This window comes from Oryx dammah, unplaced genomic scaffold, assembly GCF_014754425.2.
Source record: "Oryx dammah isolate SB20612 unplaced genomic scaffold, SCBI_Odam_1.1 HiC_scaffold_5, whole genome shotgun sequence".
NCBI classification, from domain to species: Eukaryota; Metazoa; Chordata; class Mammalia; order Artiodactyla; family Bovidae; genus Oryx; species Oryx dammah.
Genome location: NW_024070189.1, coordinates 44,021,172 through 44,045,823, shown reverse-complemented (window position 1 = coordinate 44,045,823; position 24,652 = coordinate 44,021,172). Strand labels below are relative to the sequence as shown.

At 44.9% G+C, this 24,652-nt stretch overlaps 1 protein-coding gene across 1 annotated transcript; it reads right to left on the bottom strand.

Annotated features, from left to right (window-relative positions):
- FAXDC2 (fatty acid hydroxylase domain containing 2) lies at nt 1-15,015 on the bottom strand. Its single transcript, XM_040241544.1, is given in 10 exon segments — nt 1-169; nt 916-1,034; nt 1,036-1,104; nt 1,704-1,735; nt 1,738-1,829; nt 2,279-2,484; nt 7,348-7,469; nt 12,242-12,345; nt 12,477-12,568; nt 14,932-15,015. Coding segments are annotated over 10 exon segments (1,077 nt in total). The 3' UTR covers nt 1-12.
- Between the last annotated feature and the right edge of the window lie 9,637 nt (nt 15,016-24,652).

Below are 24,652 nucleotides of genomic sequence, written 5' to 3'. Positions count from 1 at the left end.
TACAGCTGTTTGTTAGTCCATCATCTTCAGAGGATCGGGTATGCTCTCAGAGAGTGGGGTGAAGCCCAGCAGGATCATGTATCTCTTGTAGGCCTTGGTCTGCTTAAACACGATGTCAGTCCCATGGAGGTAGTCCAGCATCCCCAGAGCGGCATAGCACTGGTCGACCCTGGAGGAGACAGGAGGGTGCTGCAGCCTGGTGTACTCATGTCCATTTCACCTGTGCCCACCTGAGCCTTTCTGTCCCCACCATGCCCACCACCTGCTTCTGAGTCACCCAAGTGGGTGTGCACAGATTGCTGGGCCCCTCCAGAGTGAAAATTGATGAAAAGCTCTCTCTCTGATTTAATGCACACAAGTCAGAAGCTGCAGCAGAGCCTGCTTGTTGAGGTAGGTTCTGGAATCCATCAGATTCCCCTTACTAAGTGGAATTATTCACTTAGTAAATGCAGTTGCCAGGACCTGTTTCCCCAGAGGCTTTGATTCTGTGTATCTGAAGTGGAACCCCAGAGCCTGCATTTGAAAAAAGCATCTCAGGTGATTTCTGATGCAGGAGGGTCCTAGACCACACTGCTGAGACTGGAGGCTTTCAGAAAGCGCACAGCTCCCCTTGATTTAACTGCAGGAATTGTATGCATACATGGGTTTTTCTGGTAGTGCCCATAGCTTACGCTATATACTCAAAGGGTCCAGGTGTAAATGGAACTTAAACAGTGGCAAGGAAGATCCAGTGTCAGAACCAAAATGGCAAGGTGATCTGGGTCCCAGGATGGTGGTTATTGTGCTGACCCCAGACGCCTCTCCCTCCACTAGACCCACATTTACACTGAGACACCAGTGTCTGCTGTCAGGAGCTCCAGGAATAAAGGTGAGTGTTAACTGCCCAGAGACCCAAAGTGGGGAGGGGTGCCTAACTTTTGATGGTGATAGTCATGGAATTCAGGTGAAGGCAAGAAAGATAGGTGGTAGCCACAGTGGGAGATCACGGTGAAGATGAGGGCCAAAAAAAAAAAAAAAGATGAGGGCCAAGGAAGTCCACGTGGTGATGGAGGGCAAGTGGGAGCCCATTACTGTTGGACCCAGTATTGCCGGCAGCGTGTTGATCTGCAAGGAGAGAGCTGTCTGAGGGGGTCCTGAGGGGAGGAAGGGATCCAAGGTGGATGGCCCCTTCCCCCAGAGTGGTACCAGGAAGACTTCCTGACTCAGATCTGGGGAAGATGAATGAATTTCTGGACCTTAATCTACTGGAGTCTTTCAGGTTTCCTGCTGGCTCAGACCATAAAAAGAATCTGCCTGCAAGGCAGGAGACCTAGGGTTGATTCCTGGGTTGGGAAGATCTGGAGAAGGGAATTCCATGGACAAAGGAGCCTGGCAGGCTACAATCCATGGGGTCGCAAAGAGCTGGACACAACTGGGCGAATTTCAAGCAACTTTCAGCTTGAAACTTAGGACAAGATATTGACTATTTGAACCTCAATTTCCATCAGAATGGTTGTTTCTAAATGCTTGTTGGGAGGACTAAATGAGATAACTCACATTAGGCATCTGGCTTTTCCTTGGATATGCCAGCATAAATGGTAGCTGTGGAAGGGGCAGAAGAAAGAAACTCCCACTGTGGTCCCATTTTGTGCAGGAGACCTTAGCTTAAGGAAGGGGATTGGGGCTCTCTGTCCTCTCCTCTGGGGAAGCCGAGCTCTACTCACCACATGTTCAATAGGGTGGACAGATAGGTTGCAGCGATGGGTACTGTCCACTCGTGGTGTTTCTTATGGATTTTCTTATGGAATTTTGGGTGGTGAAAGATAGTTACCAGTTCATAATTTGCCAGCCTCCCTCTCCCCATCCCTGATCAGAACTTGAGAAAGCAAAGGTAAAAACTGGGGTTACATACAAGGAGCAAAGTTGAAAACACACTGAATTGGCAGCCAGACAGACCTGCCTTTGAGTTTTTGTGGCGCATAATTTGGGGAGGGTGACGTAGCCTGTCTCTGCCTCAGTTGTATGAGCTGCAAAGTGGATGATGGCCAGAAAGGATTCCATAGGGGAATGAATGGGAAACAGCCCTGCCACAGGCATAAATGGGAGTTCCAGACACTCCTGAGTTGTCTTGGGTTGCCAGCTATGGAGCACAGAGTGGTCTTCCTGTTACCTAGATAACAAGAGGCTTTCCAGGCCAGGTAGTGGTGTCCCATCCCCACAACTCCAAGGAGGCCTTGTTTCCTGGGTGATAGGTGTACCTGGAGAGTGAGGTGCTGGCTGTGATCAGGAGTGCGCTCACTGGTGTGAGTAGCAGAATAGCACTTCCTCAATCAGCGTGAAGATGACCAGCTCCAGGAGGAACCAGTGGAAGGTGAGGAGCTCTGGACGGCAGGGGTGTCCCCACAACTTGAGGATGGGATAGAGTGAGACCAGCATGGGAAGAGAGATCACAAATTGATTGAAGAGAATCATGAGGAGAGCCTGGTGTAGTTTCATGGGATCCACCTGTGAAGGGAAGGAAGGAAGGAAGTGGACAAGAGTATAAGCAGGTGTTTGTCTTCTGGAAACCAGGCTCCCCTGTGGACTCTTCTCAGGAGGCCCTCTCTCTGGGCTGGGTGCTAGGAGTAATGCCTGGCTGGAGCTGGCAGCCCCCGAGTGTGGACCAGCTCGGGGGAAGCCACCTGGTCATGCCCTGCTTTTGGAAAGCCCCTCCCCCAATCTGAGTGTCTGTCTGAACTTGCCTGCTGCTTCCTCCTTCTACAACTTCCACCACTGTCCTCCCCGTTTCTCGCCCAGGCCCAACCCCATGTATTCACACAGGCACCTTAGGGAGCGTGGAGAAGGCAGTCAGCCTGACTCCTTCTTCAGCTTTTTGGCCCCTGGTCATCCAGGGAGGCTTGACCAGGGTCAGGTGCAGAGATTGAGGTGATGTGCCTCCTCAAGTGGTCTAGCCTCGCTTCACCAGGCCCAAGTAAAGAAGGATTTGAGTCAGAGAGCTGCAATCTGGCCTCTTGACCAACTTGTGTAAGTGGGTCTTCCTGGTGTTCAGGGTGGTAGTCACCCTCAGTGACAGGATGTCACCCTCAGTGACCTCAGCTCAGGATGGGGGCCTGCCTGAGCGTTCTCCCACGTCACTGTGGAGAGCTGGCCCCACATGCTCACACCCCATTGGGCCTCAATGCTGCAGCCAACCTTTCCTTGGGGACCAGTCACGCCCTTTCCCTTCATGCAATCTAGTCTCACTGCATCAGGCCCTAGTGAAGAAGGAGCCAGGGAGCTGCTATATGGCCTCTTGACCAACTTGTTCCAGGGAATAGCCCCATGACCACAGGTCACTTGCTGGTCCTAATGAACTGGTTTGGGGGTGTCAGAAAGGATTTCTTCCTGAGAAATTTCTGCAAGCTGGAGGTGTATTGCCCCAGGGCAAGGCCAGGTTCAGAGTGGTCCTTATACTTCAGGCCTGGCTCTCTGGCTTCTCCAAGCGCTGTGTGTATTGAGGAACCAGAATTCAGTCTCTAAACCTTCAGTTTCATCCCATGGCAAAGCCAAGTCTGGCCGGCCTCATTTCAGACTACCTATAGAGGAAGTAAAACACCTCTTCTGGCAACCTTGACCAAAAGGAGAGTGTGATGTATGATCACTCATTCATTCAAATGATATTTATGGAGTACTTTCTATGTTCCTGGCAGTGTGTTGTATGCTGGGAAGAAAACTGAACAAAACAAATTCCTGCCCTCACTGAACTTATATGCTTACCATTTTAAATAGAATGATCAGGGTAAGCTTCATTGATGGCGAGATTTGAACAAATAATGAAGAGGAAACATTTATGGAGAGGGAGTGTGTTCGGGTAAAGGGAAGAGCTGGTAGAAGGCTCTCAGGCAGCACACTCCTGCCATCTTTGGCTGGAGAGGAGTGAGCAGTGGGGTGAGGAGTGGGAAGGTGAGGTCAAGAGGTGGGGAGGAGCCAGTACATAAGGACCCCTGAAGCCACGCTGAGGACTTGGACTTTTACTCCAAGAGAAGTAGACGTCATCCCAAGGGCGCGAGCCCAGAAGTGACAGCACGCACAGGCTTACTCTGGGTGCTGTGTTGGGAATAGATGGTAGGAGACCAAGAACAGAAATCAGGGTGCTAATTAGAATTGCCAAAATACACACATGAGAGGACGATGGCGCAGACCAGGGGGGTGGCAATGGAGGTGGTGAGAAGTGGTTGGATTCTGGAGGTTTCCTGATAGACTGGATGTGGAGTGTGAGGGAAAGAACATTCTCAAGAGTGACTCCAAGGCTTTGGGTGTGAGAAGCTGCCCAACTCAGATGGGGGAGGCTGTGGGGAGCAAAGACTTTGGAGGGAGTAGAAGTTCAGAAATGGTCTGTAGGTCATGTTGGATTGGAGATGTCTATGAGTCAGGTGGATATTTGATCCTGGATCAGGAGAGAGTCTGGGTTTGAGAGCTACATGTGTGTGAGCTGTCAGAGTTTAGGTGCTATTTAAAATCATGATACTGAAGAGATGAGGACAGAGAAGCAGACCAAGGCTGAGCCCTGGGTGTCAACATTAAGAGCTTGGGGAGATTAGGCTGAGGTGGAGCCAGAAAGCAGGCTGCGAAGGGGAAAGCTATGAGGCTGGAGGACAGAGCAAAGCCTTGGGAGCCAGTAGAAGCTGCAACAGGGCATCAGTGAGCAACTGTGAAAACAGCCCTATGAGGTCTAATGAGACAAGCCTGTGACAGGGACACTGGCGACCTGTACATTCTGAAGGAGCCATGGAGGTTAAGGCCTGATGGGAGGAAGTTTCTAGCTAGAGTAGGTGAGAGGATAGATTTGTATTTTGTATGAGGTACAGGCTGAAGGATTTAGAGTTTTATGATGTCTTAGTTTCAAACAAACCAAAAAATTATAGATGCATAGATATTTATATTTTTATATATAGCAAAAGCACACATTTTGAACTGTTTAAGATTGGTGAATCTAGGTGGTGGGTAAATGAGTGATCAGGGTACTACCTTTTAACCTTCTGTATATGTGTTTTCCATTCTTCATAGTGTGAAATGATGGGGAATAAGAGTAGACGAGAGGAACTGGAAACTGTAGAGACAACTCTGCAAAGGGGACCAAAAATATGAGTGGGAGTGCATATGGGAGAGGGAGGTAACAGTTTTGAGTTTGGTTTGGTTTTTAAGCTGGGATAAATTATAGCAGGTTTGTGATAAAGTAGAGAGTAAGAGAGCACACGCTAATGAAGTAATGGTCAAAATTCTCTAGGCCAGGCTTCAGCAATACGTGAACCGTGAACTTCCAGATGCTCAAGCTGGTTTTAGAAAAGGCAGAGGAACCAGAGATCAAATTGCCAACATCCACTGGATCATCAGAAAAGCAAGAGAGTTCCAGAAAAACATCGATTTATGCTTTATTCACTATGCCAAAGCCTTTGACTGTATGGATCACAATAAACTGTGGAAAATTCTGAAGGAGGTGGGAATACCAGACCACCTGACCTGCCTCTTGAGAAACCTGTATGCAGGTCAAGAAGCAACAGTTAGAACTGGACATGGAATAACAGACTGGTTCCAAATAGGAAAAGGAGTACGTCAAGTCTGTATATTGTCACCCTGCTTATTTAACTTCTATGCAGAGTACATCATGAGAAACGCTGGGCTGGAAGAAACACAAGCTGGAATCAAGATTGCCGGGAGAAATATCAATAACCTCAGATATGCAGATGACACGACCCTTATGGCAGAAAGTGAAGAGGAACTAAAGAGTCTCTTGATGAAAGTGAAAGAGGAGTGTGAAAAAGTTGACTTAAAGCTCAACATTCAGAAAACGAAGATCATGGCATCTGGTCCCATCACTTCATGGCAAATAGATGGGGAAACAGTGTCAGACTTTATTTTTTTGGGCTCCAAAATCACTGCAGATGGTGATTGCAGCCATGAAATTAAAAGACGCTTTCTCCTTGGAAAGTTATAACCCACCTAGACAGCATATTCAAAAGCAGAGACATTACTTTGCAAACAAAGATCCGTCTAGTCAAGGCTATGGTTTTTCCAGTAGTCATGTATGGATGTGAGAGTTGGACTATAAAGAAAGCTGAGTGCTGAAGAATTGATGCTTTTGAACTGTGGTGGTGGAGAAGACTCCTGAGAATCCCTTGGACTGCAAGGAGATCCAATCAGTCCATCCTAAAGGAGATCAGCCCTGGGTGTTCATTGGAGGGACTCATGCTGAAGCTGAAACTCCAGTACTTTGGCCACCTGATGCAAAGAGCTGACTCACTTGAAAAGACCCTGATGCTGGGAAAGATTGAGGGCGGGAGAAGAAGGGAATGACAGAGGATGAGATGGGTGGATGGCGTCACTGACTCAATGGACATGAGTTTGGGTAAACTCTGGGAGTTGGTGTTGGACAGGGAGGCCTGGCCTGCTGCAGCTCATGGGGTCGCAAAGAATCGGACGTGACTGAGTGAATGAACTGAACTGAACTGAACCGAAGAGAGTAGGAGAGGAAAAATGAAAAGAATGCAAGAAAGAGAAGGAATAATTGCTGGAATAAACAAGAGGTGGTGGCTGCAGTGTACAGATGGTAGAGGAACAGCTGGAGGAGGAACAAGGAGAGACCACATGCTGCCCCAGGTGGGCAGGGAGAGCATGCGTGCAGTTGCTTCCCGCAGGCTGCAGTGGTGCGAGGCTGTGAAGGGTCTCGTCTACTTGAAGGCAAAGCCATAATCTAGGAGGATGTGTTGAGGATTTGAAGAGGGAGGAGAAGCATGAACTAGCTATCCTGTCCAGAAGAGAGGGAGGGTGAGCAGAGCACGGACTGGTCTTAGAAAATCTGGCAGCTCTGTTCAATTGGTTGACTGAAATAATCAGGAAGGAGTCCCTGCTTAAAAAACAACCACCGTGCATACAGACAGAATTCATGATGGTGGGGTTATCCATTGTTTCAGCAGCTGTATCCTTCCCAAACAAGGCCAACTGATATCTGTCAGCGTCTGCCATTGCTGTCCCTGCTCCCGTGAGTAAGGGGAGACCTGCCTGACTTCTCTGGGGCTTGGTCAGTGTTGGACTGAGACAGTCATTTCTGTTCCTAAAATGCTGACCCAGGTGTCAAGGGCCAGAACAGGCAGGTGGAGAGCCAAGTCTAGGGGTCAGGAGACCAGACATGAGTCTTGACTGGCTGGCTCTGAGATTTGAGACATATTATGTACTCTCTCTAAGCTTCTAATCTGGGGGAGCCTTTTGCAGAAGCCCTGGGCTCGCACTGGCCATGCTCTGCCCGGGGCTGGCTAGCAGAGTTTGGAGGTCGCAGCTTCAGCCCCTGCTCTCTGTGCTCCAGCCTGCAGAAGCTGCAGCAGCAACACTTACACGGCCATTGTCGTCGACCTGAATTCGGTAGCGGGAGATGAAGTCAGGCTTTCCAGTCACGTCCACCACCAGGAGAAGTCCACTGAAGGGCTAGTAGACCAGAAGAGGCACTTGGGTGACACCTAAAGTTAGGAAGCAGAAGGAAAACCTCAGGGCAACTTCTGGAGCTGGCAGGGTAAGTATTCCCTGAACACACGCTCGGTGGTGACTGAGGTTGCACTGTGTGCAGGCCCAGGGCCGGGGCCCTGCTTTTAGTCTTCAGGTGACAGGCCTGCTCTGGAAGCTGGCATGGGTCACTTAAGGAGTGTCTCTCTCTCTTTTCTTAGCTGTAGTATGGGGGCAATAGACTTCTAGGTGGTTTGAGACAGAACAACAAAACATTATAAGATGTGTGATGCACTCCATGTAGAAATGACTTTTGGATCTCTGCCCACTGAGCCCGAAGAATAGCCGAGGAAGGGAGGAGCAGGGGGAGACCAGTTCAGCTCATGACGGGCACTCGGGTCACCCAGTCCTCATGAGCCTATGAGGCCATGAGCAGAGGGAGCTCTGGTGTCCAGTGGGCATTTTCCAAAGTGCAAAACCCACCTCTGAGGGGCTCCCTGGTTAAACAATCTTCACACCCTGCCCTCTTAGAGAGTCAGGGTCCAGACCAGTGTGGTAACAGCTCTGATATTTCCTGTTTGACTTTGTTAAACTCAGCCTTTCCCAGGCTTTTCTGTATCCAGTACTGTTTTCTCCGATAGCTCAGAAGAGGATGGCCATACGTCCCTGTCTGCCCAGGACAGTTTCAATTTACATCTATGATTCCAGCATCATTCTTAACAACCCCTCCTTTACTCTCACACGTGACCCATTTGGATGATACCTTGTGTGGTCTCCCCCCAACCCCATTAACCTCCTACAGAAATACTGTTGTCCTGCAGGATATTTTATAAAATGCCGATCAACACAAATTTAGATAGGGCTCTTGGTCCGGATCCCGCTTTTCCATGAAGTCACTCCAAATATCTCTGATCTCCTCTGGTGAACAAATAAGCACTTTGTCCACCGCAAGTGGCAGTTACCCAGGTGACATCACAGTGTTACCTAACTCTTGTGCTGTTCACTGTATTTTTCCTTGATTTGCTGCCTCCTCTGCTTTCAGCATCCCAAGGAGCAAGGGTGTTTTCCTCCATTCTCTCTCTCTTCCTTCCATCCTCCTCTAGTAGCCCTCTGGCTCCATCAGGCACCATGGCTTGTGCCAGCAGATACCTGGGAAGTATTTGGCTAACACAGTGGGGAAATGTGACTGGCATAAAGGTCCTCAGGGCAGTTTGGCCCTTAGGCCTAGTGGGCCATCCATCGAGGTGCCTGCCTCCCTGTTCATCTAAGGGCTCCTTGAGGAATACAGAGTGAAAATCACAAGAGGTGTCTTGAGCATTTTTTTCAGCTCTAACTTGTCAAATTGCCAATATTTTTTCTGTCTTGTATTTGCTTATCACTACCTATCACAGAGAATAGGTAGTTTCCCCATCATTGTAACAGAAACATAAAATGTTTTCCCACCACTCTCCCCATGTACATTTGTAATTTGCATTTTTTTTTCAGTGAGTCCTTAAGATTCCATTAACCCGTCATGTTTAATATTTAGCCCATTTTCAGAGTTTTTTTCTGAAGAAAACAGCCGTCAGAAACAGGAAACATTTTATTCGTCCCTACATTTGCTTTGTGACACTGATACATTTTTATCTCCCCTTCCAGGCTCTGACATCGTTTTGGTCGAGGTTTGTTTTGTAGTTATTTTCTTCCAGTCAGACTGTGACATGATTTGAATGGGGTAGCTAGAGTATGTTAATACTTTATCTTAAATTTCTCTATATCCTACTTATGAGTTTGACACAAAGTCGCTTAATAAGTACTATTTGATTGAATGCATGTATAATTGAGGACAGTCACTATTGTAGATAATGCTATTATAGAGATCTAGCTGAAAATAGCTTTTTCTTCTACTCTGTTTTCTTAGGACTCTTTAGAGCCAGTGGCACTATCAGTAAATATTTGCTGATTGAACACATGCTGTCAGGCCCCAAGAGCTGGGGTGCATCAGCTCCAAGGACATAGCCTCACATGAGATGCAGCAGCCCTACTGCTCTCACATGCTTTCATTTATACATAAACTTTTTAAATTTTTCTATTTTTGTGTGTGTGGGAGATGTCTCAAGATCTTTTTTTTCAAATTTATTTTAAATTGAAGGATAATGACTTTTCAGTATTGTGTTGCTTTCTGCCAAACATCAACATGAATCAGTCAGAGGTTTACCTGCGTTCCTTCCTTCTTGAACCTCCCTCTCAGCTCCCTCCCCATCCCGCACCTCTTGGAAGTTACAGAGCTCTGGTTTGAGTTCCCAGAGTAATACAGCAAATTCCCATTGGTATCTATTTTACAAATGGTAATGTATGTTTATGTGTTACTCACTCCATACATCCTACCCTCTCGTTGCTGCCTACTTCTGTGTGCATAAGTCTGTTCTCTATGTCTTTGTGTCCTCTACTACCCTGCAAATAATTTATTTCATCAGTACCATCTTTCTGGATCCCATATATATGCGTTAGTATACAATATTTATTTTCCTCTTTCTGACTTACTTCACTCTGTATAATAGGCTCTAGGATCATCCACTTCACTAGAACTGACTCAGATGTGTTCCTTATTATGGCTGAGTACTATTCCATTGTATATAATTACCACATCTTCCTTATCGATTCATCTGTCAATGGACATCTAGATTGCTTCCATGGCATAGGTATTGTAAACAGTGGTGCAATGAACATTGGGGTACATGTGTCTTTTAAGTTTTGGTCTCCTCAGGGTATATGCCTAGTAATGGGATTGCTGGGTAATATGGGTGGTTTTATTCCTAATGTTTTAAGGAATCTTCATACTGTTTTCCATAGTGGCTGTGTCAATTTACATTTCCACCAACAGTACAAGAGGGTTCCCTTTTCTCCACACCTTCTCCAGCATTTATTATTTGTAGATTTTTTTTAAGGTCCATAATTTTTTATTTTTTTATATTTTCACTCATCTTCCCTCTTTATTGAATTTTGATCATCTTTTTTTTGGACAATGATGGTCATTCTGACCAATGTGAGGTGATATCTCACTGTAGTTTTGATTTGCATTTTCCTAATAATAAGCAATGTTGAGCATCTTTTCATGTGTTTATTAGCTATCTGCATGTCTTCTTTGGAGAAATGTCTGTTTAGGTCTATTGGCCACTTTTTGATTGGGTAGTTTGTCTTTTTGGTATTGACTTGTATGAGCTGCCTGTATATTTTGGAAATCAATCTTTTGTCAGTTGTTTCATTTACTATTATTTTCCCCCATTCTGAGGGTTGTCTTTTCACCTTGTTTATAGTTTCCTGTGTTATGCAAAAGCTTTTGAATTAATTAGGTTCCACTTGTTTATTTCTGTTTTTATTTCCATTACTCTAGGAGGTGAGTAATAGAGGATTTTGCTATGATTTATGTCATAGGGTGTTCTGCCTATGTTTTCCTCTAAGAGTTTTATAGTTTCTGGTCTTACATTTAGGTCTTTAATCCATTTTTAGTTTATCTTTGTGTATGATGTCATTCTTTTACACATAGCTGTCCAGTTTTTCCAGCAGCGCTTATTGAAGAGACTATCTTTGCCCCATTGTATATTCTTGCCTCCTTTGTCAAAAATAAGCTACCTGTAGGTGCATGGGTTTATTTCTGGGTATATTTATTTCATGGGTATATTTACTTATACCCTGTTCCATTGGTCTATATTTCTGTTTTTGTCAGTACCATACTATCTCAATGACTAGTTTCATAGTATAGTCTGAAGTCAGGAAAGTTGATTCCGCCAGCTCCATCCTTCTTTCTCAAAATTGCTTTGGCTATTCAGGGTCTTTTATGTTTCCATATGAATTGTGAGATTTTTTAATTCTAGTTCTGTGAAAAATGCCATTGGTAATTTGATAGGGATCACATAGAATCTGTAAATTACATTTGGTAGGATAGTCATTTTCACAATATTGATTCTTCCTATCAGGAACATGGAATATCTCTCCATATGTTTATATTGTCTTTGGTTTCTTTCATCCGTGTCTTATAGTTTTCTGAATACAGCTCTTTTGTCTTCTTTTGTGGGGCTTCCCTGGTGGCTCAGAAGGTAAAGAATCTGCCTGCAAAGCAGGAGATCTGGATTCAGTCCTTGGGGTTGGAAGATCCCCTGGAGAAGGAAATGGCAACCCCCTCCAGTAATGCCTGGAGAATTCCATGGACAGAGGAGCCTGGCAGGCTACAGTCCATGAGATCACAAAGAGTCAGACGTGGCTGAACGACTTAGGTAGGTTGATTCCTAGGTATTTTTTATTCTTTTTGTTGCAGTGTGAATGGGATTGATTCCTTAATTTCTCTTTCTGATTTTTCATTGTTAGTATATAGGAATGCAAGAGATTTCTGTGTATTGATTTTTATATCCTGTAACTTTGCTAAATTCACTGATTAACTCTAGTAATTTTCTGATAGAATCTTTAGGGTTTTCTGTGTATAGTATCATGTCATCTGCAAACAATGAGAGTTTTACTTCTTTTCCAATCTGGATTCCTTTCATTTCTTTTTAAATTATTTTTTATTCCTTTTATTTCTTTTTCCTCTCTGTTTGACATAGCTAGAGGGATGTCTCAAGTTCTTTTTTCTCAAGTTCCTTAAACATCCATTCAAGATTGCCCACACATTTAGTACTCTTTGGGATTACCACTGTCTTTAAGTCCTCTTTCCTTAGAGTAATAAACTGAGAAGTCTCAGAGTACAGAACAAAACAAACAGAATTAAGCTATAACCTGTACTCAAACCCTAAGGGCTGGTGTCTGGGAATCTTACCTAGAACGTAGAGGAGCCACTCCTTCCCTTCAAATGTAGACAGCAACCTCTCCTACTGGGCTTGCCAAAAGTAGCTGGAAGCACCCCCAAATCTCTGAAAATGTCTTGAAAGAAAACTCATTCATGTTTCTCAGTGAAGACTGGTGGGTGGACAGCTCCTGAATCCATGCTCTGCCCGCAGACCTCCACCGCAAGGCCCCCAGATCCTGAATTAGAGCCGGCCGAGCAGACTCACCCTATGACACAGTTCCAGTGGACCATCAGCAAGAGAAGGCTGGAGCCCAGGATGAAAGCCGTCCTCCTCATGGAGCCCCAGATGTGTCCTTCCTAGGGGAGGACAAGAAAATGTCAGGCCCCAACCAGACTCGTGCCTTCTCAGGCAGCTCCCTGCTGAAGCCTGGCAGGAGTGATGGGCCATCGGGTTCTCAGTCATGCCAGCATGGCACATCTGCTGACCTTTCCCAGCTTCCACAGGAGGCTCTTCCTTGTCAAGAGCTCTCAAGCTTGTGTGGAGGCGAGCATGAAAGTTAGAGCTTAAGGGTGGAGGGAAGGAAGAGCGCACACCTGCCCCAGAGAATCTAGCAGGCAGTTTTGTCACCTAGATAATGACAGATGAGTCTTCCAAGAGCCACGGGATTTCATGACCAGTCCTCGTGTTGAACAGAGATGCAGATTTTCTATACATGTCAGTCACTTGGGAGCTTTTAAAAAATCCCAGTATGCAGGCTCCTTCCCAGCTCAGTTACATAAGAGTCTCTGGGGTGGAGCATGGGCTGCCCTGTTTTTAAAGCTCCCCATTGAAATTCAGGGGGCAGCAAGGCTGGGACGGCCATCACAGAGGGATCTGCAGGATCTTCAGTGAGGCCGTGGGGACTTTACTGTGTTCCCCAGCCAGGCCTGCTTTCCAGAGCCCATCACTCTTTTGTCCTGACTTGTAATGAGTCCTCTGCCTCCCATAGACATAAGCCTGGGCTGCCAGCTTATGTCTAAGGCTGATGAGCTGGGCAAAGAATAGGCACTGGCCATCACTGGGTGGTCCTGACATGTTCTCCAGAAGCCTAAAACACAAAGATAGCAACCCTGATGGTAAAACAACAAGGTCCAGTCTTGTAGAAGGAAATCCCTGGTGTGTCACCAATTTCCATAGCACCTTGCACAGGGATGACAAATGTCCATTACAGTTTATGTTTATAAGCCTGGATGGAGTCTGCTCATGTTCCTTCAAGGGAGAGAACGAGAGGTGGTGGTCCCTACAGGTGTGTGCAGTTAGTGAACCCAACCACACACACCCTTGTCCAGGAAGCTGATCTAATAGAATGCCATGTTTTAACCCAGACTTTGGAGATTTGGAGGAGTGAGTTTTTTTTTTTTTTTTTAATACTTATTTAAAATATTTGGCTGCATTGTGGAATGCAGGATGTTTCCGTTGTGGCATGTGAACTCTTAGTTGTGGCATGTGACCTCTTAGTTGCAACATGTGGGATCTATTTTTCTGACCAGGGAAGGAACCTGGGCCCCCTGCATTGGAAGTGTGGAGTCTTGGCCCCCTGGACCACCAGGGAAGTCCCCTAGTAGACTGTTTTGATGGACGCATTCAGAGCAACCTGAATCTGCACTGACTCTTCTCCGATTACCCCTTTATACTTTCAATCAGAAGAAGTTTGTAAGTCATTTTCTAGGGCCAGTGAAATGTTTTTCAACGCCTACTACTCTTCAGGGTCCTGAGTTATGAAAAATGACCTTTTCTTCTTTCTTTCTTGATCTCTCTCTCTCTTTTTCTGTCTCTGCCATTATGGGCTGGATCACCAGGACCACAGAAACTTGTTCTTTTATGTAGGCTGTTTAAAGTTCCCCCCAAGTCAGTTCGTCTTGGGCTTTTGCAGTTACTCCATTTTTAGGATTCAAAGGACCCTTATCATGAGCTTTTCCAGATGGCCTAAGAATCTTCCCTTTGAGTTTAGTCGAATTTAAAACCTCATTTTCATGTGTAAGACTCGATATGCTTTCATGGATCATGGTGTTTTCTGTCTCCTGCAGCCCAAAGTGCCAGGAACATATACAGGACAAAGGTCTCTGTGAAGGGCAGGTGCATACAGACCAGATGTTATTGGGATCTGCTGCAGCTTGTTCCCCCCGCCCCTCCCGCCCAGACCAGAGTGGACCTCCCTCGTCCCCAGAGCAGATGTAGAAGGGGTGGTTCCAAAGGCCTGAGCCTGGGGCATTCTAAGGGCCAGGAGACCTTGGTGGGACAGCTGTGTGGCTCTTCAGTGCCCTACATGCAGGCAAAGGGGCTTGAGTGATAAGGAGGCAGCTTGGAGTCCAGTGATTCTGCTCAGCTACTGAAGGGAGCACTTCACTAACATGTCAGCTACCCCAGCACCCTGTCAGTTACGCTGCAAGCACAGGCATGGAAGGGAGCATTGGCTGCATGCTCACCATTTTGATGGGTTAAGGTGAAGTGAAGTCACTTAATTGTGTCTGACTGTTTGCGACCCATGGACTGTAGCCTGCTGGACTCCTCTGTCCATGGATTTCTCCAGGCAAGACTACTGGAGTGGGTAGCCATTCCCATCTCCAAGGGATCTACCTGATCCAGGGATTGAACCTGGGTATCTTGCATTGCAGGCAGATTCTTTACCATCTGAACATTCAGGGAAGCTCAGTTTGGTGGGTAGGGTACTCATATTTACCTGGTTTGGATTCTCACTGTGTAGCATATGTCCAGCTTCTCCTTTCATCTGGAATAAGAAAGTGCAGGTGAGCCTAGGAGTCATTTTCACATGCAACCAGCTAAGTAAGTAATAGAGAATGTCAAAGTGAATGGCCAGCAGTGATTTTTTATGCTGGCTACTCATTAGGATCACCCAAGAGTTACAAAACACACACACACACACCCCAAATCTCCCCTGGGATGAGACAAACTGATTCTAAAATTTACATGGAGATCCTTAAGTGCAAAGTCAATTGGGCCTTAGGAAGCATCACTATGAACAAAGCTAGTGAACTATTTCAAATCCTAAAAGATGCTGCTGTTAAAGTGCTGCACTCAAAATGCCAGCAAGGTTGGAAAATCAGCAGTGGCCACAGGACTGGAAAAGATCAGTTTTCATTCCAATCCCAAAGAAAGGCAGTGCCAAAGAATGCTCAAACTACCACACAGTTGCACTCATCTCACACGCTAGCAAAGAAATGCTTAGAATACTCCAAGTTAGGCTTCAACAGTATGTGAACCGAGAACTTCCAGATGTTCAAGCTGGATTTAGAAAAGGCAAAGGAAGAGATCAAATTGCCAAACATCTGTTGGATCATAGGAAAAGCAAGAGAATTATAGAAAAGCACCTACTTCTGCCTCACTGACTATGCTAAAGCCTTTGACTATGTGGATCACAACAACTGTGGAAAGTTCTTAAAGAGACAGAAGTACCAGACCACATTAACTGTCACCTGAGAAATCTGTATGCGGGTCTAGAAGCAACAGTTAGAACTGGACATGGAACAACAGACAGGTTCCAAATTGGGAAAGGAGTATGTCAAGGCTGTATATTGTCACCTTGCTTATTTAACTTATATGCAGAGTACATCATGAGAAATGCTGGGCTGGAAGAAGCACAAGCTGGAATCAAGATTGCCTGGAGAAATATCAATAACCTCAGATAAGCAGATGACACCACCCTTACGGCAGAAAGTGAAGAACTAAAGAGCCTCTTGATGAAAGTGAAAGAGGAGAGTGAAAAAGTTGGCTTAAAGCTCAACATTCAAAGAATGGAGATCATGGCATTTGGTCCCATCACTTCATGGCAAATAGATGGGGAAACAATGGAAACAGTGTCAGATGGTGACTACAGCCTTGAAATTAAAAGATGCTTGCTCCATTGAAGAAAAGCTATGACAAGCCTGGACAGCATATTAAAAAGTGGAGACATTACTTTGCCAACAAGCGTCTATGTAGTCAAAGCTATGGTTTTTCCAGTAGTCGTGTATGGATGTGAGAGTTGGATCATAAAAAAAAACTAAGTGCAGAAAAACTGATGCTTTTGAGCTGTGGTGTTTTAGAAGACTCTTGAGAGTCCCTTGGGCTGCAAGGAGATCAAACCAATCAATCCTAAAGGAAATCAACCTTAAATATTCATTGGAAAGACTGATGCTGAAGAAGCAGCTCCAATACTTTGGCCACCTGATGCAAAGAACTGGCTCATTAGAAAAGACCCTGATTGAAAGATTGAAGGGAAAGACTGAAGGCAGGAGGAGACGGGGATGACAGAGGATGAGATGATTGGATGGCATCATCGACTCGATGGACATGAGTTTGAGCAAGCTCCAGGATTTAGTGATGGACAGGGAAGCCTGGTATGCTGCAGTCTGTGGGGTCACAAAGAGTCAGACACAACTGAGTGACTGAACTGAACCGAAGGTACTATAATCATTACATTTTTATCATGCTTCCTGTCTTTTTCTCTACCTTTTGAAGTCTCCCATTTAAGAACTACCGTTGTCTTTAGTTCAACTATTCTTTTTTTCTTTTTTTAATTTGGCTGTACGGGCCCTTCTTTGCGGCATGCAGGATCTTTAGTTGTGACATGCAGGCTCTATTCCCTGACGAAGGATGGAACCCAGGCCTCCTGCATTGTAAGCATTGGAGTCTTAACCACTGGATCACCATGAAAGTCCCAATCTCATCTATTCTGTTGCCCCCATTTTCCATTTGAAGAAATGGAAGCATAAAATTTTTCATTATTCAGCTTCAGATTACAGTTATTTAGTGGCAGAACTTGAATTCAGTGCTTATTATACTAACTGAGTCTGCATAATGTATAGAATGTGCTGAAGTCGGTGAATGCAGGGTGTCATTCAGGTGGTACAGGGACAAAAAGGAATAAGATCAGCCTCTATTAGCTGTAAATAATGGATTAGATATTGTGTGTGCGTGCTTTCTTTTTTAATACTGAAAGTAAAATAGGGCATGGTTTTTCTATATTAATCATTATTTTGAGAAACATTTATCGTGTGCTAGATACAATGCTAGCCACAGAGGATACAAAGATGAATAAGACATGCTTCTTGGCTCTATTTAATAACATAAAAGTATATAACTTTGATTTTCCAAGTGAGAAAATATGTAGGGGGAGGATAGGAAATGGCATTTATGATGGGACTGCATTCAGAGAAAGAAACTATATGCACTAAAAGTAAATATTCTAATACTTTATGACAATGAATTGACTTTCCCTTAAAGGGATTTCAATAGGTATTATAAGATTATCCAAAGTACATGCTTTTTAGTGTGGTTCTTTTGAAAGTAGGTGATTCTGACTATGCCAGTTTTTTATCGTAGAATCCCGAATCTAGATAAATGACAGAGTGAAGCTATAGTGGATGTTCAGAGCCTTGAAACTCTGAAGACAGGGCAGCGGAATGGGATGAAGGTGGGAGAAGTAGGCAGTTTTGTCTGCAGCCTGGTTCTTTCAGATTCTAGGTTCTTGGATATTCTACATGGTTGATGAAGTTTCCCATTTGATAGGTAAAAGATCAGTTCAGTTCAGTTCAGTTGCTCAGTCATGTCCGACTCTTTGTGACCCCATGGACCGCAGCACGCCAGGCCTCCCTGTCCATTACCAACTCCCAGAGTTCACCCAAACTCCTGTCTATCGAGTCGGTGATGCCATCCAACCATCTCATCCTTTGTCGTCCCCTTATCCTGTCTTCAATCCCTCACAGCATCAGGGTCTTTTCAAGTGAGTCAGCTCTTTGCATGAGGTGGCCAAAGTATTGGAGTTTCAGCTTCAACATCAGTCCTTCTAACACTCAGGACTGATCTCCCTTAGTATGGACTGGCTGGATCTCTTGCAGTCCAAGGGACTCTCAAGAGTATTTTATGTGAATGTACATGGTTTCTTTGTAAATATCTTGTGAAATTATTAGAAAAAAAATTATTAGGGAAATGGAACACCTGATAGACCATCTGTTCTACCCCTTCCATTTTATAGGTAAAGAGATAAGCTTAGATAGCAAAACTGACTTGTTCCAAACTCCACAGTGTCTGACAAAATCCAGGCTTTCTAACACTTTGCCTGGTATCACAAGTGGTTTCAGAATAACATAAATTTTTTTTCATAAGGGAGAGGGCTACTGTCTCTTGAGGACTGAAACTGCCATCACTTCAGCCTCTGCTCTCAGGCTGTTTGTATTCTTGGGAAAAGCTGAGCAGTCTGCCTCCAGCTTAAAGCTTCTGATAAAGAGGGTTTGGAGAAGGTAGAAAGACAAGGTGTGTATGTAAGTGAAACTCTTATAGAGGGAAAAGATATTCATTCAAGAAGGTAAAATGCTTGAAGAAAACGTTTAAACTCTGAGACAAGAATGACCCCGTCTCGACAGTTTTAGCAATGCCCTCTTCACTGCTTTTGCTGTGGGTACTTATACCCCTTCAGATTTACTGCCCCACTTGACCGCATGGCTGGCGGGCTGAAAGCATGCCTATTTTGTTTACTCTGAGATCCACAGCACCAAACACAAGTCTAGCATACTCAGGAAGTATTTGTTGAATAAACAAAAGAAGGGGAAAATATTTTTTTTTGCCCTCAGAATGTGTCTAACATTTGCTGTCAAGCATTTCAGCACCTTTCCCTACACTATACACTTTCCTTTCTAAGGTCAGAAGCTAATACTCAGAGCATTTGTTTCTGCCAAATTGAATGGACTCTTTATATCCCAGCTAGAGAAATTTAGTTGGAATTTCTATGAAACTGAAGCAACTTACAAGTCTCTATCTTGTCTTGCTTGCCTTATACCTCAAAGGATCCATATGAGCACCCTGAAAATCACTGGCCCACTGTTCATCCCCATCTACACACACTATTCCTCTCCCTTGGTAACCTCTGTGGGAATCCATCCTGGGGTACTACCAGGACATCCACAAATCTAAACATGGAACAGCTGTTGATAAATCCCAGTATGCTGCTTGAAAACAGCTTGGATGTGGTTGTCCAGCTCCTAGCCCACACACGTACCTTGGGCCTTGGCAATTTTGTTGAAATTGGCCCCATCCCTTCCAGGTGGCCCTACCAGTTTACAGAGAGGCAATTCAACCACAGTTGCTTCCTGACAGTCTTTTACAGTCAAATTTTTGAATTCTAACTTGGGGTTTTCTCCTTCACATGGTTTTGAAGCCAAACCCAATCCATTTGACAGAATTATCTGTCAGTTGCTAGATAAATGGGACTACACAGAGGAGGGAGATGGTAAAAACACAGGCGGAGGATGTAGACATTAGCAAGACAGGAGAGGACTCTGTGTACTAAGAAAACATCCCAGGACATTTCTCAGAGGCAGATCTCACCTGCACTGTAAGTGGGCAAGACAGAGAGGTGCAAAGGTGAGAAGGGGATGCTTGGCCTTTCTTTAAATGAACTTGAACGCATCCTAATCTTTGTGACGAGCTTCCCTGCCTAGCTCCCACTCACCTCTGCAGTGGGCTGTTTCCCAGTTCCTTCAGGTCCCTGCACAACTTAAGCCAGCTCTCTCTTCCTTCAGCCCCCAGTCTGCAGCTGCTGCCTTCTCACCCTGCTAGTACTCGAGTGGGCTGGGAGGCTGGCCAAGCCGACTGGCTGGCTCAGGCCAGGCATGTGAACATAATGGGAAAAAGAATTTGGGTCTATTTTGATGAGAGACAAAAACGCCCTTCTTGCCAAAGGACATCTGAAAACCAAAAGGAAATAGTTCAAGCCACGGCTTGAAAAAGCACATTTGGCTGAGCTATGAGCTTTTGTCTTTTTTTCTTTTTCCAAACTTGTTACATCTTCAACTTAAGAAAATGTCACTGTCTCATAGGAGGCAGTTTCCATAAGAGTCGTGGGAGTCAGATAATGTCGACGGCAGAAGATGGGCTGTCCAAGTGGATAAAAAGCTTCCCTGGACCACAAGGTCTCATTGTCTCACTTTTGATTGCTTCTGTTGCTGCTGAGGGCAGCCAAGGGAGGAGAGATATGGCAACTACTGCTGTTGAGTCTAGATGCAGGAAAGGAACCCCTCCCTGGAGAGGTAAAACAGGTAAAATTAGAATACAGGATGACCCGTGATGTGAGAAGGTGAGATTTTTGAAAAAAGAATTTTTAAGTTTCTGAAAATTTTTTTTTACTAGGCAGCATGTATGTCTGATATAAAAAACAAAAGGGTCAAAAGAGTGTAGAGTGAAAAGCAAGTCTTTTTTCATCCTTCCCAGTCCTCTACTTCTCCCAAGAGGCAACCTCTAGAACTAATGTTTTTGTATTTCCATCCAGAGCTTATCTCTGTAAATACTAACATATATGTCTCCCCTTTTTAGGAACAGCTCGCCATATATACTTGTCATGCTCCTTGCTTTTTCATTTAGCATGCACATGCAGAGGTTGTTCCATTTAGTACCTTGAAGAGCTACCATGTTTTTCTTAAGGTTGCACGCTGTCCCTTTGTCTCCATATATACCTTATCTGGCCAATTAAAAGACCACATCTTAGTCGTCTTTCCCTAATTCCCTGCACAACACAAAGCTCAGCAAACATTCAATGCTTCTTCAGAAAATACATCTTGTACAACTTGTTCATTTTTTTTTATCATTGCTCTTTTTAGAGGTACCAGTATTTGTTCAATAATCTAGATACTTGTGTAATGTATATATTCCTGGCCACTCAAGTCTTTCTTGTGCACTGACCAAACCTTACTGACTTCCAAGGTCTGCCTTATCTCGCTCCTTTACTGTTATTCCTCACTATGTCCTATTTTCCTGTGCTCTAAGAATCACTGCCATGTGGATATATTTATTGATCACTATATGCAGAAATTTTTTTTTTCTATTTTAAAGAGGCAGAGTAGTGGTAAAGACAAGGAAGGAAATTCTGGATGGGAGGATTAGTACAAGTGGAGGTAGGAATGACCGAAAATAGCTTTATATATCCTCGTGGCACTAATAACTTTGGCACATAGTAGGTTTGCAGTAGAGTTTGCATGAATGAGACACTCTTCCCTGATCCTCTGGTTTTTTTCTCCATTCTGTCTTTGAGGATTCGCTTAGCTTTCTTGTTACTCCAAGGTTGTATAAGATGGTCCTTTCCTTGGCTGATCTCCTTTAAAGGGAGGACAGGTTCTGAGATCTTGAAAGAAGGTAGATTTAGGCTCAAACTGGGCACTGTCATTCACCAGTTTTGTGACCTCTGCCTCTCTGGGTCTCAATTTCCTCATTTATAATATGAGCGAGTTTGATAAGAGTATCTTGGAGGCCCCTTCCAGATCTAATGGAAGTTAGATTTTTATAGCTATGTTTACCAATTTTTCTGGAATATATCCCTCATCCCAAACTCCAAATAAACACATCTGGTTAAAATCTTCAGAGATATTCTGAAGCCTTGGGGTCCCATTGCTCCTAGAACATTACAGAATAATGCAGAAGTTCAGAAAAGATTCTCAATGCTGGTCATATTACAAAAAAATTACAGGGATTTTTGAAATCTGGTTGTAACACTAAAGATGAGTTTGTTACATTCATGAACAGGGAGAGAAAGGGAGAGCAAGAGAATCAGTAATAACAGAAAGGCTTGGCTGGCTAAGGAAATCATCCTGTCTTGTTCTAAGGAAAACTGATTTTACAACCAATGTTCCTCAGGTTTTTAAAACCTATATACTCTCCCAGCTCAGAAGATGTTTAAGTCTTACTTACTGTAATGACCATTCATAATGTGTACCATTCAAAAGCAAGTTTTTTTCTTTCAAATGTGATATATATTATTGAATATATTCTTCTCCAGTTCAGTTCAGTTCAGTCGCCCAGTCATCTCCAACTCTTTGCGACCCCATGAATTGCAGCACGCCAGGCCTCCCTGTCCATCACTAACTCCCGGAGTTCACTCAAACTCGCATCCATCGAGTCAGTGATGCCATCCAGCCATCTCATCCTCTGTTGTCCCCTTCTCTTCCTGCCCCCAATCCCTCCCAGCATCAGAGTCTTTTCCAATGAGTCAACTCTTCGTATAAGCTGGCCATAGTACTGGAGTTTCAGCTTTAGCATCATTCCTTCCAATGAACACCCAGGACTGACTGATCTCCTTTAGAATGGACTGGTTGGATCTCCTTGCAGTCCAAGGGACTTTCAAGAGTCTTCTCCAACACCACAGTTCAAAAGCATCAATTCTTCAGCACTCAGCTTTCTTCACAGTCCAACTCTCACATCCATACATGACCACTGGAAAAACCATAGCCTTGACTAGACGGACCTTAGTCGGCAAAGTAATGTCTCTGCTTTTGAATATGCTATCTAGGTTGGTCATAACTCTTCTTCCAAGGAGAAAGCGTCTTTTAATTTCATGGCTGCAATCACCATCTGCAGTGATTTTGGAGCCCTGTTTCCACTGTTTCCCCATCTATTTGCCATGAAGTGATGGGACAGGATTCCATGATCTTTGTTTTCTGAATGTTGAGCTTTAAGCCAACTTTTTCACTCTCCTCTTTCACTTTCATCAAGAGGCTTTTTAGTTCCTCTTCACTTTCTGCCATAAGGGTGGTGTCATCTGCATATCTGAGGTTATTGATATTTCTCCAGGCAATCTTGATTCCAGCTTGTGCTTCTTCCAGCCCAGTGTTTCTCATGATGTACTCTGCATAGAAGTTAAATAAACAGGGTGACAATATACAGCCTTGACGTACTCCTTTTCCTATTTGGAACCAGTCTGTTTTTCCATGTCCAGTTCTAACTGTTGCTTCATCTGGGACTTCCCTCCCATTAAGAATCAGTGATTTCTAATTTTGCAATAAGCAAGTGCAGCATAAAATCCATTGTTTGCAACAAACACTTAAGGGTCTTCGGAAATACAAGCCATCAGGGTGTTTGTTTTACACTTGTGTAACCTGAGAAATGAACAGTCAGTTTTGGGTTTGGGGTGTTGGAGAGGGGAGAAGATGGGATATGTTTCCTACTTGATTGTTTCAGTGCACACCAGGCCCAGTGCTGTGGGGAAAATACAGGCTGTTCTTCATGTGACTAGCTCTTGATAGAGCTACCCTTTACTGAATGTTATGACAGAGTGGATAAGAGGATATTAGAAACTCACAGGTCGGGGAGAAGGGAGTGTCTTGTCTGCCTTCTCCATCACAGTATTGCTGAATGGAATGATTGTTAAGACTGCAGCAGAGCTAACAAATACTGAATATTTCAGGGATAACAGAGACAGGCCAGAAACAATGCTTTATTGAATACACTTCTATATCTTGTACAGCGTTTTTCCATTTATTAACACAAACATCTTGTGAGATTGTTTTTCATATCCCTCTTATGGATAAGGAGACAGATACTCCTTTGGAGACGAAAAGGGAAGGAGTGTTCAGAAAGTGCATTTTTAATGGGATAAGCGTTCACATCCCTGGGGTTGAATTTGCTACCCACTTACCAACAGGTGGAGAAGGCAATGGCACCCCACTCCAGTGTTCTCGCCTGGAGAATCCCAGGGACTGGGGAGCCTGGTGGCTGCCGTCTATGGGGTCGCACAGAGTCGGACACGACTGAGGCGACTTAGCAGCAGCAGCAGCAGCAGCAGCAGTACCAACAGCTTCTTCAAGGGAAGACATCAAGGAGGATAACTCTCTATGCTCTGGGGAGTCTGCACCTTCTCACAGGGACGGGAGGTTTTGCGTGAGTGACTGTGTGGGCTGCTTGGAATTGCTAACTGTTCAGGAAGTCAGTGTTCTGCGTTCTCTCCCACCATCGGAGAACACGAGGCAGCCTTGCATCCGAGCTCGGTCAAGCTGCCAAGAACAGGAGTTGGCAAAGAGCTCTCCTTCCAAACAAGATTCACGGATAATCAGAGGGCAGGTGCGGGCTTTGAAAGAACCTAAGCTAGGCCTGGACCTCACTGCTCTGACAACGAAGATCTGGCGAGTTCGCTTAGCATCAGACACGTCTCGGAGAAGCTCCGAGCACCAGCATTCACCCTGTGCCTCCTCAACCAAGCCGCGTCTTCTTTGTAACTCGAACAGACCCTAGGGCTGGTTGCTATGGTAGCGGTGCTGGCTCTGCTCCCCGAGGCGAGGAGGTGGGGAGCGGGCCTTGGTGGATGTCACCTAGACTTTATTTGGGGTTACTGCCCCACTCCCAACCAACTGTCAGAAAGGAAGTCGTAAGGTAGATGTCTTGTAAGTGAAGTGTCCAGAGGGCGGCATTAGTATAATCGGAAGGGGTCAGGACAACACCCCCCTTCCCCCCTCCCCTCCCCAGCACACCTCCCTAAAAGTCTGCTGCCGCCGATATTAATGGTCCTTCAGAGAAGGGAGAAAGAACCCAGACGTCGTAATTGTGAAGACTGAGTCGGACAGACCCAGCGCTGCCCTCGGCCTTAAGTCTAGCTAGGCCACGCCCACCATTGGGAGGAGGCTAGCCCTAGGCCGCGCCCCTTC